The sequence below is a fragment of the Pimephales promelas genome, chromosome 12 (assembly GCF_988280905.1).
Source record: "Pimephales promelas chromosome 12, fPimPro1.hap1.1, whole genome shotgun sequence".
Taxonomy (NCBI): domain Eukaryota; kingdom Metazoa; phylum Chordata; class Actinopteri; order Cypriniformes; family Leuciscidae; genus Pimephales; species Pimephales promelas.
This window is the reverse complement of record NC_142780.1, coordinates 10174928-10192169: the sequence shown is the minus strand read 5'-3', so window position 1 is coordinate 10192169 and position 17242 is coordinate 10174928. Positions and strand designations below refer to the sequence as shown.

Here is a 17242-nt window from a genome sequence, read left to right as displayed (position 1 = left end):
AACAATTGTTAAATATATAAACTGCATTATTAAATTACGGTTATTATTTTCATCAGTTAAAATGACAGTTAAATAAATTAAACATTTGTTCAATAAAACATAATATCAACTAACTTCAATAATTGATTATGATTATGATTGACATCTTATTTTTTATCATGAATAACTAAAATTTTATTACAATTTTTTCAATGATTTAATAGAAATATATTATCCAAAACAGTGGTAATCAAATAAAAGTTTAGCAAATGTTTTAATCCTTTTATTTTTTGGCAAAGTGCTGCAAAACAGATTTAGTCAATTAAACCATGGACAAACAATATATATATATGAAGAGTTCAGATGCAAAAGCCTCTAAGTGCCATTTGAAATTTTCCTCTTTAATGATGATTTTTACCAAACTTGTATATTTAAGTTCAGTAATTTCACTTAAATGGCAATGAAGATTACCTATTAATTGCCATTTAAGTGAAATTACTAAACTTAAATATACAAGCTTGATAAAAATGACCATTCTAGAAGAAAATTTCAAATGGCATTTAAAAGGCTTTTGCATCTGAACTCTTCATATATATTCCTTAAAGAATGTGTAAATACATTTTAGTATTATTGTTGGTGTTTAAACAGCACTTCCTCTTTAAAAAAGGGGAGGAGACCGCAAGAAACTATGGGTTTACTGAAGAAAACCTGCTCCCGACCAGGTTAGGTTCACAGAGTAAGTTACCATGGTAACTGACTCTGAGTATAAGTTACCTCTCTTTCAGAAACGGGCTTGACTTACTCTGCTTTCTCGGGTTTGATATACCCCCCTTTCTGAAACGGAAAACCCAGAGTTTCCCTCATTTCAGGGTTAACATACTCAGAGTTTTCACTTAACCTCCTTTTTGAAACAGGCCCCAGGTCGTGCTGTACAGACTTAGTCTATGTCAGTCAAACATGTCCCCCTCTGTTGATAATTGTTAAGGACTCTCTTAATAATTCGATATTAACTTAGCCATTTTTTCTTTGTTGTTGCCGTCAAATCTACACCCTTTTCGTTGATCTCAACCCCTGACAGACGTCCATCAACGAATTCACAATTTCAATTTAAAACTACATCATGAATGACAAAACTATTACTACTAGACAGAGCTTGATGACCAATCAACTTAAAGCTCGTCAGAATTTTCAAGTCAAGTCAAGTCACATTTATTTATATAGCGCTTTTCACAATACAGATTGTATCAAAGCAGCTTCACACTGATAACATGAAAGTAGCACAACACAGGGTCAACAACCTTGCTAAACACTAAATAATCCCAACTGAGCAAGCTCAAAGCAAGCCAAAAGCAAGGCGACAGTGGTAAAGAACCAAAACTCCATCAGATTGGATGAAGAAAAAACCTTGGGAGAACCCAGGCTCAGTCGGGGGCCAGTTCTCCTCTGGCTTACATTCATATTGTTTAAATATAAATATTAAATATAAATATTGTTTATGAATCAAACGGCGCCATAACATATCGCAGGCGTTGAGTCGTCTCATCACAGGCGTTGAGTCGTCTCATCACAGGCGTTGGGGCATCCAAAATCCCCGTGAGAGGCTGGACACAAAACTGGACCTGACGAACGCCATTTTTCTCGGGACAAGCGTCCCGAGATAACAGCAGAAAGGCAGATGGGAAATAATTAGCATAGCTGATGTTCATAATGATTTCCGTAATAACTCACAAACTCTCCATAACCTGAACTCTCCGCAACCCAACCATACGCGCCGACCCGTTTGTCTAAAAGGCTGTCGAGCCCCACTGGTGCGTTAAGCAGTTTCAGTGGCAAACGGTTCCGTATGGCATAACAGAGGACTAAAAGGTAAGCATTATGTGAATGCTTGACTAAAGAGAAGCGTCTTTAATCTAGTTTTAAACTGTGTGAGCTAGTCAGAGGCTCGGACCATATCGGGAAGGCTATTCCAGAGTTTTGGAGCTGAAATGCGAGAACGCCCTCCCTCCTTCGGTATAGACTTCGATATCCTAGGAATGACCAGAAGCCTTGAATTTAGTGATCTTAAGGAACGTGGTGGATTGTAGGGCGAAAGAAGGTCCGTTAAGTACATAGGAGCTAAACCATTTAGGGCTTTATAGGTCAGTAGTAGTATTTTGTAGTTGATGCGGAACTTAATAGGTAACCAGTGTAGAGATGATAAAATCGGTGTTATATGATCATATTTTCTTGACCTAGTAAGAACTCTAGCAGCTGCATTTTGTACTAACTGTAGCTTGTTTATTGAGGATGCAGGACAACCAGCTAATAAAGCATTACAGTAATCTAGTCTCGAGGTCATGAATGCGTGAACTAATTTTTCTGCATCAGAGATAGATAGCATGTTACGTAGCTTAGCAATGTTTCTAAGGTGGAAAAAGGCTGTTCTTGTAACATATGAAATATGATTTTCAAACGACAAGTTGTGGTCTAGTATAACACCCAGGTCTTTTACTGTAGTGGATAAAGTAACAGGACATCCGTCTATATTAAAGTTGTATTGTGAGAGGTTTTGTGAGTAGTTTTTTGGACCAGTAAGTAATACCTCCGTTTTATCTGAATTTAATAGCATGAAATTACGCGTCATCCAGCATTTTATATCTTTGAGACACCCTGTCATTTTAGATGAGTTAGTGTTTTCATCTGGTCGTGATGAAATATATAATTGAGTGTCGTCAGCGTAACAGTGGAAATTAATTTTTATGTTTTCTTATAATATTACCAAGTGGCAGCATATATATTGAGAATAGCAGAGGGCCTAAAACCGATCCTTGCGGTACTCCATAGTCTACTTACGTTATCTTTGATTTTTTCCCATTTAAACAGACAAAATGAGAACAGTCCGATAAGTACGATCTAAACCAGCTTAATGCCTGTCCCTGGACACCAGTGAAGTTTTGTAGTCGATCCAAGAGTATTTTATGATCTATAGTGTCGAACGCAGCGCTAAGATCAAGTAGGACTAGTATTGAGATACAGCCTTGGTCAGAAGCTAAAAGTAAATCATTTGTAATTTTAACTAGCGCAGTTTCTGTACTATGATGCGGTCTGAATCCTGACTGGAATTTTTCATAGATATCATTTTCTTGCAAAAAAGAGCACAATTGAGCGGACACTACTTTTTCTAGTATTTTGGACATAAATGGAAGATTTGAAATGGGTCTGTAATTTGCCAAGTTATTTGGATCTAATTGCGGTTTCTTAATGAGAGGTTTTATTACTGCCAGCTTGAATATTTTTGGAACATGACCTAAAGATAAAGACGAGTTAATAATATTGAGGAGAGGCTCTTCCACTACAGGTAATAGTTCTTTCAGTAGTTTAGTGGGTATTGGATCTAATAAACATGTTGTTGGTTTAGATGCAATGATAAGTTTATTTAGCGCCTCCTGTCCTATCGTTGTAAAGCGGTGTAGTTGTTCTAGAGGGGCCATAGTTGAAGCTGAATCGTAAGACACCATGGAGGATTGTACATTTATAATTGTGTTTCGGATGCTTTCTATTTTCGCATTGAAGTAATTCATAAAATCATTACTACTAAACTGTAACGGTATATTTTGCTCTGGTGATGTCTGTTTATTTGTTAGTCTAGCCACGGTGTTAAATAAAAACCTTGGATTATTTTTATTTTTAATTTTCCTTTAAAGTTTGTCATTTGCCTTGGCGCATCTGTGATGATAAAACTCACAAAAGCATAAAATGCTTTCACTATTAAACACACACACACACACACACACACACACACACACACACACACACACACACACACACACACACACACACACACACACACACACACACACACTCATACCTGACTATGAACTGCTCATATTTTCATATTCAAATCTTTCGAATAAGATTTTAAACTTCATATTTTCTTGTAACCTTTACCTAATTTTACATGGTTTCTAAACCATCTTTCAATGCATGTCTGTTCATTATTCATTCGAATTTAACAAGGTCAGCTGGTTGTTTTGGTTCATTATCATTATTTTGCTTCAGTTTGCCAATAACAGAAAGACAGACACAGTTCCCTTCCTCCACTCAAGTCTCTCTCACTATAACAAAATAATCTTTTCAAAGCCTTCTAAGACTGTAACTTAGACAACATTACAGTATCCTTTGACCATTCACCTTTGTTATCTAGACTCTTCTTAAATCTACAAAAGCTGTCTTCATCTTTAATCACCACCATGTCTAACGACCTCCAGGAGTCAAAATTATGTTAGACATATTAGTTCTAAATCAACACTATAATTTTCCTTGCCCATAAGGCAACCGACATCCAAAAGTTGTGTTACTGTCTCCACAACAACAAATGGGAATCACTTCATGGCCCTGACTGAACCCCGAAAGCCCACTTCCTGTTAGCTCTTTATCTACAATCTCCATCAGGGTGTGGTCCCCTGGCATACATAGAGCTTGTCACAATGAGAAGCAAGCCATGCAGTGAATGCGGTTTCTGGTGAGTGGGATAGAGGCACTTACGTTTTCTGGGGCAGACTGCCGTGACTCCTCACAGCTCCATCCCCCCTAACGATACAGGATGCTGTTGGCCTCGCAGACACCCGTCCACTCTCATACCCAACCTCACATAAACACCTCCATCAGGAGATGCCCAGTGTCTGCGTGACCCCCTGCCTTAGGTCGTCCCCCGCTGGCCAAAAGAGGATCATTACCCGTCTCTGAGTTGCCACTCGTGCACACATGGTAACCGCCATTTTACAAAACCGTTTTCTTCAACAAAATCTGTTGTTTCTGGAGCTTAGGAAAAATATTCAAGAGTCACCAGGGCCATTTGGATTGCCTAATAGTTGTAACACAGGGAGACAGGTTAATAACAACAGTATTCAATCACTTAAATCCATTAACCATCTTAAAAGCAGCAACTAGCTACTCAGTGGATTTAGATCACAACCGTACATTCAGTGCACTTCATCTGTAGGCGGAGCCATCGTCCCCGCCCCCGTTTCATGGTGGGGACTAAGATCTTCAGACAAATAAGTTATTGGTTCACAAACAACCTAGTCAAAGATGTATCTTCGTTTCGTCTATTATTATTTTAATGACTTCTTGAAAGTCCTTCAGGTTTACTTTTAAAACATTTAAAATACAAATTGCCTCTAAATGGCAATGATTTCTCTTAACATCTCTGTGTCTATGATCTTCAACTGAAACACTGTGTTTTAATACAAATAGCTTATTATCACTAATGACACAGGCTCAGATAACAGCTTCTAGCTGACATTGAATGAGAGAGAGACTGAGGAATTCAGGACTGGTACTGCACGCTCATAAACATCAGGGAATTTACTAATTTCCTCTCAGATTGAGTTGCACTGGCAGTTTTGCAGCCACAGCACACACCAGATTCAGATAAGCAAACTGTTTCATAACAGCCTCAAAATAAACTTATCTTTTGAAAGCTAAACATCAGCTTCTAGTTCTTTCATGGTCAACTTCTCAAGTTGTTTGTTTAATCAGCATTCAACAACTGCTAATAAAGTACTGCTTCTGTTTATTTGTTCTTAAATAAAAAGAATTATTCTAGTTCTCAATAACGTTTCTCATTTCCCAATCTCAATTTTAATCGTCAAGTTCTCTACCATAGTTTACTATTTGACTTAAGTTTTCTCTTGGAGTTTCTCAATCTCCAATTAGGATTCACACTAACTTTGATGAGGCAAGCACTCTGCTTGTGATACTTTTGCAGTTATTGTAAATCATCTGTGCGATTAGTCTCTCTATATCATCTAAAAACTTTTTAAAATGTTTGATTAAAACACAATCATCCTTTTAGTTACTTTGATATATTTTGCAACTCACATCTGTTGGAGTCATTCATTTTACATCAAACTGTAGGCCTATTCGTGTTAAATGATCCTGCTGACCACAATTAAAACATTCTCTGCCAGCTCCAACTTACTGCACACACTTGTAGCAGTGTGTGTCCCATTCAGGAATGCACACAGAGCCACTGATAAGCAGTTCTCTGTGTTCCTTTACAGTCCACCAGTGGCGGATTTAATCAATAGCCCAATCATAATCTTCATCATTATTATTGACAGATCATTAATTTTCATAAGCCGCATCAAAATGCTCAAAATATTCTAAGTTGTTTTCACAAAGTTTCTTGACTACTTTGGTCACTTGTCCTGGGAAATTATCCCTGACCCAAATTATCAAAATTTTATAAAACAGTAGCTTATTTCAATGTCAATCATCCTTACTGATTTCCAGAATCTTTGGACATAGCTGTCTTTACATTTTACTAATTTGGTATTACCATCAACAACACTAATTACAGAACAAGTACATATCTAACATCCGGAAGCCGGGCTGATTAAGCAAACACTGTCACTGTACTCCCAGCATAGCTGGACCCTTTAGGTTCAACCAATGGTTGTCAAACCAAAATTAAACATAATTTCAATCATTATTTTACCACTAAAATATAAAATTGTTCCCCATTCTGCTTAATGAAACATTCCTTATCTTTATATAACTGTTAATCATACTCAATGCCTTATTGTTTTATCTGAAACTTATTTTCATATAAGTTCAACTTAACCTGACTTAACAGTCGCTCATACAGTAAATAGTTCCATGAATTCTTTCAGAATTTTCTTTTCTCTCTACCAGCTTCCTCAAGCCAAATGTCCACTGTCTATTCACATTTTTACATTCATGATGAATGCAGCCACAACAGCCTGTTTGCTTTTCGCTGCCCTGTACCACTGATTCCTTCACTACTTTAGTCTGGTAGCACTCAGTGTTCCCTCACTGGGAAAATCATGATACTTTATCAATTTTTCTATATCCACACATTTCTGCCCATAATGTTTTCTCATTTGGCAAAACACCGGTCTATCATATCTGGCAAGCTTGCTCTGAGATTTCCCCATACTGGCTGTTTCTATTTCCCCCATGGATTTTCCGTTGACGCGTCTAATAATCTGTCGGACGTCTCCAACAGATCCGATCTCTTAACCCAAGATCGGCCAAGGTGCACTACCAGCGCTTTATCTACTGGAAATTTCTTGACCCCGCTGCACGATCTCAATTACCCCACAGATTAAAGTCCACCTGAAATCTCTTGACCTGCTTTCAGCCCTCAAGTGATTTTGGACCGTAATCTGGGCGAAATCTCTTGATCTGACAAATGTCAATTATTTTCAGATTTACGAAAACTCAGTGTCCATGTGAAATCTCTTGACCTGCCAACAGGTCTCAATTAATTTTGGACTACTCTCTTATTCGCACCCCGAAATAGACCCCAGCTAGTACAGTTCCTAATTTCAGATTTACGAAAACTCAGTGTCCATATGAAATCTCTTGACCTGCCAACAGGTCTCAATTAATTTTGGACTACTCTCTTATTCGCAATTTACGAAAACTCAGTGTCCATGTGAAATCTCTTGACCTGTCAACAGGTCTCAATTAATTTTGGACAACTCTCTTATTCGCAACCACCGAAATAGACCCCAGCCAGTACAGTTCCTCTCAATTATATACCCAATATAAAACGAATTTAGCTGTGTCTTGCCAGGATGTCTTTTCTCTGTGCCTCGGGTTCTTTTTGATTCGAGTGGAGCCTCTCCTGGGCCTGATAGTGGTCGGCCCCTCTCTCTCAAGCTTACGAGGTAGAGCTGGAACTGCTCAGTCCAGGTGGCCAAACACCATCCGCTCTCAGGTCCAGAAGGCACTTCCAAGGAATCCCACTTCTGACACCAATTGTTAAGGCAAAAATTCAATAAACAGACATCACTTCGTAAGAGATACTCTGAGTCAAATTGATAAAAGGAAAAAGTTTATTAGTCTTGCAAGAACAATAAGGCTCAGTCACCAACACAGATTACTGCGAAGTGGAGTGACGCCCAGAACACAGGCCGGGGTGAAGACTAAATAGCCCTCCCCAAGGTTATACTGCAAGCCGAGCCTTCTCTGTAAATTTCCACAAAGTTATAGGATTCATGATGCCAGGTTAGATTTACTAACCCCCTCAACCACTCCCAGTCTAAGATGACCCCTGACCCGGCCGGTCCTCTGGTGCCTAGCTCCACTCTTGATATGGGAGAACAATTAATACATGTGAGATTAAAATTCCCCACAACAGCAGTTTATTCAGTGTGGTGAAACCTCTTCTTCATTAACATCTATCTATAAAAAGGGCCCTGGTCTCCTTTCCAACTACTTTGCGAACCTTGGAGGTGTGCCTTAAAGAGCACCTATCATGGATTTTTGAAAATGACTGTTCATGTAGTGTGGAATATAGCTCTAAGGGAATGAAAACATCCTGCAAAGATTTATATCTGAAAGTGCACCGTATATAAAGTTATTGTCTTTCAAAAGTGAGAGTCGACTCTGAGTCTATGAAATGAATTGTTTTTGAAACGAGTCATTAGCTGTTATATCGTGACGTAGAGAGGTCATTGGCCGCTCCCAACAACTGCGTGCGCAGACTTGAAGTGACGTCTAGAACACATGCAAATACTTCAGCTGAATCACATCATGTCGAGAAGACGCTGTGTTCTACATTGCAAAGACAGTTCAGCCACTTGTTTCCATTGTCCAGGGACGAGCATGTGAAGAATCAGTGGTCAGTGTTCATATTTGCAACGAGTAGTATTTGCAATCCAGTGTATATGGATCAGGTTCGTCCTCCTCCGAATCACAATCTGTAAGTAATATTAATAATGTTTGTTATGTTTTCTATAGCATGCACAATATAGTTATATTGTGTTGTGTGTGTTGTGTACACTCCGCGCAGCTTCTAAGCGGGGTAAAGTTATGATATTCACCAAACATTCATTGAAAAATGGCAATTACCTCCTAATGACTTAGCCAAATATGACTTCACTCTATATAATAAGCAGTGCCCCTCAAAAGCCCCGCAATGTGAGTTTCGCCGGGAAAGCTTGCTCTTTACGGAGACGCGAGTAAGGGACCACTTGACAACACTTGACAAGCTATAATCCTGGTTATGGGCGTTCCGTTGCCGACAGTCTCTGCCTACAGTTTACCAATAACAACTGACTGGGTCATTTGACCAATCGCCGCAGATTCGCGTCACTCAAAGAAGATGTTTGGGAAAATGAATCGTCGAACGAATCATTTGGGAGTCGTTGAGCAAATCAGTTAAAAATAAATGCATATTAAAAGACAAAGTGTTTTCTATCCTTGAATGCACGTAAAAGTTTTTGGGAACTCCTAAAACAAAAATAGGAACATTTCAAATACTATGATAGGGGCTCTTTAAAGCGGCTTAGCCTGGGGACAGCCTGACTGGCAGAGCCAAAAGAGGTGATGACCGAGACCAGAGACCAAAAGGATGACTGTCCAGGGCGAGACTGAAGGCCTGAAAGTCCGAGGCCGAGGTGGAGCCGGGGGCTTGGCAGACTGAGGTGACGCCAGAGGGAGTGAGGACAAAGGTGGGGCCGGAGGGAACGAGTAACCCGGTGGAACCAATAGTGTAAAGGCCTGAGGAGCAGCCGGAGGCTCTGAAGTCCGCAATATAACTAGAACAACAAGGAACCAAGGTGAAGACGGAGGATCGAATGAGCCCAATGGAGCCACATGGATGATGAATCACGGTAGAGCTGAAGGAACGCACGGCCAAGACGGAGCCAACAGGCTTATAGGCCGAGGTGAAGTCATGAGTCTGGAACCTCTGCTTCTGGCTCAGGAATGGTCTGAGCAGTAGGCGAGGTTTCTTGGGCTGACCTGACAGTAAGATCCGGTCTTGGGACAGATATTGTGGCCAGATCCGGTGGCTGGCTCTGGCTCCATTGTTGGAGTGGGCTCTAGTGTTGGGTCTGTGCCTGGCTCAGGCTAGGGATCTAGTTGCGTAGTGGGCTTCATCACTGGGCCCATGGTGGCTGAAGGGGTCGTCCTCCTCTGCCGCACATACGAGGAGGAGGAGGATCCAATTATTGTGTGTGCGTACATAAGATGGTATTTTTACCAGCTGAGAAGTTGTGAAGAGCTAAAACTACAACTAAAGATCTGTTGTAGGGTAATGCCTGTACCAAACTGTAATGGGTAAAAACGTTCCTATGATGAGGAAAGTCAGATATGCTTGAGCATTCTGTCCTTTTTAGGGTTACATCTTGTGACACCGTGTGCTATGTGACTGTAAGGTGTAACATGAGGACTCATTTACATTTGTGTCATGGTTTGAATAATTCTGAACATAGATACTGTGATGCAAGAAAAATGTCACACTTTGTCTGACACTGAAGTATTATCGTAGGCCATTGTATTGTATCATACTCATACAAGAGGTTAGATTTTCTTCTTTTTTGAAGCACAAGATGCTCTTTTTCAGATTTCCAGCAAACGTCTACAATTAACAGTACTAGATAAGGATGCATAGTACAATTTAATAGTACAATTAAAGATGCATTTCTTATCCTAACTTTTAACAATTCATCTTAATCTCTCTCTCTCTCTCTCTCTCTCTCTCTCTCTCTCTCTCTCTCCCAGGTGTGTGGGGTTATTTCCAGAAATCACTTGTGAAACGTTATGCTAGTGAGAGAAATGGAGTGAATGTGGTCGTTGGGCCCATCTTTGACTATGACTACAATGGTCTTAGAGATTCAGCAGAGACAATAAAACAGTAAGTTGTCTTCACAGCCTTATACTTATCACTTATCATATACAGTACATTCATTAATTTTGTCATGAAACAGTGAGAGAAGACTCAAGCACAGAATGAGTTTTAAACAGTTTATTGAGACACACACCAGGCAGGACAAGAGAGGAGGGGAAGTTAATCCAACAGAAGGCAAGGAAGCACAAAGACCAACTTGACTTAACTTTGACTTGACCCACACAACAGGAAACGTAGACAGGAACAACATACAATGAAATCCACAGGGTTCTCAAGTTTGAGCAAAAGCTTGGAGTGAGATCACACGCGGTTAGGGGAGGAGCCATAATGAAGCCCCGCCCCACCCATCCCCGCCCCCAATTTTACCCATTGTTCATAATTAACCAGAACAAATTAAAATTATAACAATTAGTAAATCTGATAAATGACAGAGCAATTCATCACATCAAATACTCTTTAATGCAGTATTACAAATATAGCTAACCAAAAATATAACAAATTGCTCCAAACAGTTTCAAACAAATCTTTAAAACTTGCATTTTGATTTTTGAATGCGTCTTCTATCTAGACGAATGATTTATTGTGTGGTGGGACATTGAGAACAAATGGACAGATTAGAGTGCACCACCTCTTCCACTGTCTCCTCCTCTAATCTGGCAACCTTTTTAGGGGGCTTACCCTTTGGTGCCCAAAATGACAAAATATTTTCTGCTTTTTTCCTGACATCTTTGAAAAATACAAATGCAACATTATGACAATGATTAAATATTACCCAGAGCAATCTGCTGTAATACATCCTTAATGTAACTAGAAAGACTATTAATATTACAGTATAATATAATTTAAAATAAAATCAGTAAATCTTCATTCCTTTCCATACCCACTAACATTTCTCTTAGTTTCAGATAACGTAAGATAGCCAAACTGAGCCTGGTTGCAAAGTAGTTGTAGAGTTTTTGACTGCATCAATAATAATGTACGATGGGCTACATATTAAATGTTCTAGCCCAAAAATGTTAGACGAGCTTCTTCCAACTGACCTTCTTCTCCATCACGACACATGTGTTCGCGCGATGTTGTTGGTTACCTAGTAACGAACGTACGGTGGCCGAGGATGTTCCGTCCATTTCCGTGTGTTCGCACTACTGAATGACATGTCATGTATAGATCAGTGGTGCACGCAGCGCGCATATATGTTGCCTAGTAACGAACGCAATCTGGCGGAGATACGCGCTGGCGGCAGGAAACTTCACTTTGTTTGCCTGTGCCTCGTATACAACGTTAGAAAGCTTTCAGCCAGGACAACTTGGTTGGCATTGCCTTTTCAGCGTGAGAAATACACAGTGTGGCGTGTGAGCGTGTGAACCGGTCGAAATGAGTGTGTCTCACGGCCAATGCGTGAGACTTGAGAACCCTGAATCCACAACTGGAACAATGGGAAAGAAAGCAAATGAGGCAATAAGTAACACAAGCAGCACAACACTCAATTAAAATGACCTGGCAAAAAAATCAGTGAGAGAGAACACAGTAAATAAGGAGCAGAGATCATGAGGAACAGGTGAGCACACTCAGAAGAATGAAGGGGGTTAAACAAGGGGGCGTGGTAACAGGAAACATGGAGTCTGGAGCACATGGCGAGCACATGGCCAACACAAACAGAGACAGAGCCATGTGCTCAAGCACAAAACAAACAAGGAAACATTAAACCAAGATAAGACAGACAGATAAGAAGCTGAGGGCTACAAAAAACATTTCCAAGGCGTTATTATATGATTTATCTTTGTTGCATTTTTTTCATCATAAAAAATTACATTTTGCTATTTAAACAGGTGTGTAGACATACAATGCAGTTTATCTTGTGTAAATAACTCCACATGCAGCATCAGTGGTTTTAGCTCTTAAAAGTAATACTATGTTGACGGACAGAATGTGAGTGGAAAGAATGTCTGTGCATCTGAGATGATGTGGGGTAACAAATGAAAGTATGCATATCTCCATTACCAGATTCATAATGCAACTGAAGTTATTTGATCCATGACCAGTTGACACAAAACTAGCATTTTACAAGCCCTGATATGTACATACTTTAATTTTATATAATCCTTCAGTCGGAGTATGTAACTCTTTCTTTGTTTACAGATATGTCAGTGGCTCTGTGCAAATCCCAACTCATTACTACATTGTTGTTACAAGTTGTCTGGATTATACACAGACTCCTGACTCCTGTGCTGGCCCTCTAAGTGCATTCTCTTTCATTCTTCCACACCGATCAGATAATGATGAGACATGTAATGTAAGTCCTCTCCTCTCCTCTCCTCTTCTCTTCTCTTCTCATCTCATCTCCTCTCCTCTCTTCCTCTCCTTTCCTCTCCTCTCCATGCTGTTTACCAGACATTTACAGTAACATTACTTACATTGGTAAATGGAAGCTTAGCTATTCTGCTGTCAGAAGAATTTCTGCTAATACAATCACTTACCAAACTTACCTGTGCAAAGTTACATAGACATGAGCGCCAAATCATCCTTTTAAAAATTCCAGAGTGAATGTGCACACCCCTCAACATACAGTCTGTGTAGTTGCGCTCCTGATATTAGTCGTCATAGCCAGAAGATTTTTCCACCTAGAAAATAGTCCCTTCACAACAATGATTTAGGCAGCCTTATAGCTCAACATTTTTAGTGAGTTCATGTAAGTGCTTAAAAATACAAGCTGTCTGTTTACATTGCTTCCATTATAATTATACTTCCTAAATGTGTTTCTTGTTACTTTAAAATATTGCCATCTAAATGTTGTTTGCTGCAAACGTATTTTGGTTTCACTTTATTTTGATGGTCCCTTTAACACATTCTGTTGACTGTAATTAACATTGCACATACATGCCATAAGAGTATTGGTTGAGTATTATTAAACTTATATGGGTTAGAGTTAGATTAAGTTGACATGTACTGTAGTTGCAAAGTTACTTAGTCAGTAGAATGTCTGTTAAGGGAACATCACAATAAACAGTTTGCAGAAAGCAGCCAATCTACTAATACTCTAATGGCTGCTAGTTGGCATGTAGTTGCAAAGTTACTTATAGTCATAGTTCAAAAGAGACCATCAAAATAAAGTTTTCCCAGTATTTTCAACTTTTTACTTCTAAGCAAAGAACAAAAACATTGTTGCTGTGAGTATATCAGTGCCTTAAATCACATTCTTGTAAATTTAATTGTGCACGAAGCAACCAGCTTATTTGTTGTTTGTAGTTTACTTAAGGGCCACCAGTGTCGGTAATAACTAGGGTTTCTGTATTCTACATATAGCCACTTTAAATTGTACATTTTCAGGGTGTTGACACAACAAAAATGTACAAAAAATGGAAATGTTTTTCCTTTGTGTTTTTCGCATACAAGCGACGTTGTCAAAATGATCCCTGTTCCCACGGATCCGTAAAAACTATTAAAAATGCTGTATTATCAGCCCGTTCTCATCCCAAGGTGTCATATACTGACGCTTTTGCCAATGCATATACATCCAACACACATGGCACCCTTTAGCGTCAATATGAGACGCAGATATATATGGGCAGAAGTCGCCTCCTAGTGGTCTAACCCTAACCCTACCCCAGACCTAAACCTACCCATAACAGAAGCGTGTTATATTGACGCTTAAGGGTGCCATGTGCGTTGGATATACTGCATATACTGATGCTTTTGCCAATGCGTCTACACGCATTGGCAAAAGCGTCAGTATATGACGCCTTGGGATGAGAATGAGGAGTATTATCCATGCAAATAAAAGTGTTTTTTATGTGAAGAAAAAACATCATTTACTACTAACACGTAATATACATGCGTGCATAACATTACCGTTTTCCCAAATTCATGTTTTTTTTTTAGTCTACATGTATAATATCTACACAAAAAGTTTCAGAAGTTGCCGTATTTATGTAAATTAGTCTATGATTGAAGTCAGGGGCAAAAACAGCATTAAACACATGTTTTGTCATACAGAGTTCAGAAGACGACTCAAAGTGGGTGGAGGAATTAATGAAGACACACACAGCACGCCTACGGGACGTGGAGTTACTCACAGGACTAGATTTTTATCGTCGCACCGGCAGGACCTATGAGGAGATTCTCTCTCTAAAAGTGTACTTACACACATACGAGAGTGAGATCTAAACCACTGTATCCCTGCCTTCGCATTCCCTACATCTTAACTCTCAGGATGCAGAAGTAAGGTGTATATTTTTATAGAACCTATCATATTTATTTTTGGTTGCACTTTATTTTAAGGTGTCCATGTTGCAGTATAGTTGTACATAAGTACTGAGTAGTAATATTTAGCCACATGTACTTAGTATAGGGTTAGAAATAGGGGTTGGTCTAATTATGCACAATTTATAGTAATTACCATAGTTCCTACATGTAACATGTAACAAGGACACTGTGAAAAAAAGTGTTGCCTAATTTTTTTTTATTGCTAGTGCTTAAGTGTATGTTTTTACATTCTCCTACTTTATGACTGTAAATTATACCCATGAGTAAACGTTTTTTTTTTTTATGAATTTTGTAATACTGTATAAATGTGTTGACTGGTGATGTTTATATGCTCAAAGTAACCTTTTTTTAAAGTCTGTAAAAATTGTTCTATTTTAAAAATTTCTAAATGTTTTGTTTCTGATTTTAGGCCATTAAAGATTTTAGGTCATTAGCATGCTCGTTTTAAAGAGAATAGCTCCGACTGGTGGTTATATGGCAGTTTGCAGGCTATTGTCCAAAAAGAGATTATTTCTTGTATATGTTACTTTTGCTGTGCGCAATGTTTTATTTTATGGATCATCAATAAACATAAAGCCTTGTGTTATGTGTTTGTCTCTTTCAAGTGAAAGAATCCAGTGCAGGGGCTGAAGAGGATACAGATCCACAGTAAACTTGATAAAGACAACAATGTCCAATAAATCTTTAAATGAAAATCTTTCAAATAAATCTAGGTATGGGCCACAAGAGAACTGGCAAATCCCAGTATGTTCATCCTAACAAAGGAACACCAAGACTGAAAAAGTTACAAACAAATTAAACTTGGAGTAGCTAACAGATGGGCACGATGGGCCTCAATATGACAGGCCCCAGTGATTGTTCAAATATTATACTTATTAAAGTAATTTTGTTTCATTGGTTTTAATATAATTGCAAACATTATTATAACATCCCAAATCCTAAAACATATGAAATGTGCTTTAGTATGGTTGACATCTTATCCAGGTAGTCGCAAGCAATTTACTCACACCTGTGAGTTTGTGTGTTCATCTATTTTCTCAGAAAAAGTAACTGAGTGAGTAACTGAGTTATATCATTACGTGAGGAAGTTTGTGGGGCGGCAGTGGCTCGGTGGTTCAAGTAGGTTGTCTACAAACTGAAAGGTTGGAGGTTCAATCCCCGGTTCCACCTGACCAAGTGTCGAAGTGTCCGTGAGCAAGACACTAGCTGCTCCTGACGAGCTGGATGGCGCCTTGCATGGCTGACACCGCCGTCGGCGTGTGAAAAGGTGAATGTGAGGCAAATTGTAAAGCACTTTGGTGGCCATTGGGTCTGTGAAAGCGCTATATAAATGCAGTCTATTTACCATTACAAAACTAACTAATTACCTCGGAAAGTAACTATTGCGATTCTTAAAAAAAAATACAGTATTAGATTGTATGGGCGGCTGATGTTGTGTGATTGCTTTGCAGTTCGTTTTAGTGATTTAAGTTATTTAGTGAATTTCACCATGTGTGTCATTTCAGACTTCATTATTTAATCGAATTATTATTATTACCCTATTAGATGAATTAATAAGATATTTCTTCAGTTGTAAAAGAATAGATTCTATATTCTGCATGTATTATGCTTTTATCTGTGATAATCACTCAGCCCTTTGTTATACAAATTGCATCAGAAAACAAATTGGGCCTGTGGCATGGGGGGCGTGACTCAGCGGTGTCTGCAGCGGGAGAGCGAGGGAGGAGCCAAGCGGGAAGTAAGTGGGTCAAGTTCAAACGATGAACACCTGTTTGTGATTTCAGTGATTGGCGTGAGGAGAGCGCATTTAAGCGGGCCAGGTGGACAGAGTGTTGAGGGACCTTGGAGCTTGTGTGTGACTGTGTGCGGAGCTGTGTCCATATGTACATATACACACACAAAATGAAAATGAAACTTAAGAGAGGGGAAAAGGGAAATACCAGGAAAATTACAGTTACTAGCACAGCTTTAACCCTTCAGAGACAACCACAGGATTATATCTTGAGTCTCAAATTTGATGGAACAAATTGCATTCAGAGCTGTGTGTGATGGAAGCGTGTGGTCGTCCAGGAGGCGGGAGATGGATTTCTTTGTTCTCTCACGTGGGTGTGTTTCACGGGAGTTCAAAGCATCCTAGAGAGTTCTATCGTGCTGGATGTTGCCTTCTTGTAGGAAAACTGACGAACTTTAACTGGCTATTCGCAAAAGTAAACGTGAAGTAAAAATAAGAGAGACTGATCACTTAAAAAGCTTCAGAAGAGGTTGGAAGACGACGAGAGGGTCCAAGGAGATTCCGGAAGGAGGTAAGAGCATGTAAGATGTAAGAGATGCTGGGTATAAGAGATGGGAGTG

The 17242-nt window shown here is 39.2% G+C and overlaps 1 protein-coding gene across 3 annotated transcripts in view; it reads left to right on the top strand.

Annotated features, from left to right (window-relative positions):
• Positions 1-15853, top strand: part of enpp2 (ectonucleotide pyrophosphatase/phosphodiesterase 2) — a 55908-nt gene extending 40055 nt beyond the window's left edge. The window contains exons 23-26 of one of the 3 annotated variants that reach the window (XR_016145678.1): positions 10501-10633; positions 12767-12920; positions 14621-14845; positions 15496-15853. Coding sequence is in view for 1 of the 3 variants with exons in the window: in XM_039694329.2 (XP_039550263.2) it covers positions 10501-10633; positions 12767-12920; positions 14621-14791 (458 nt within the window). In the remaining 2 variants the exon portion in view is untranslated. The other 2 variants (XR_016145677.1, XM_039694329.2) reach the window with 2 other exon arrangements.
• Positions 15854-17242: the final 1389 nt, after the last annotated feature.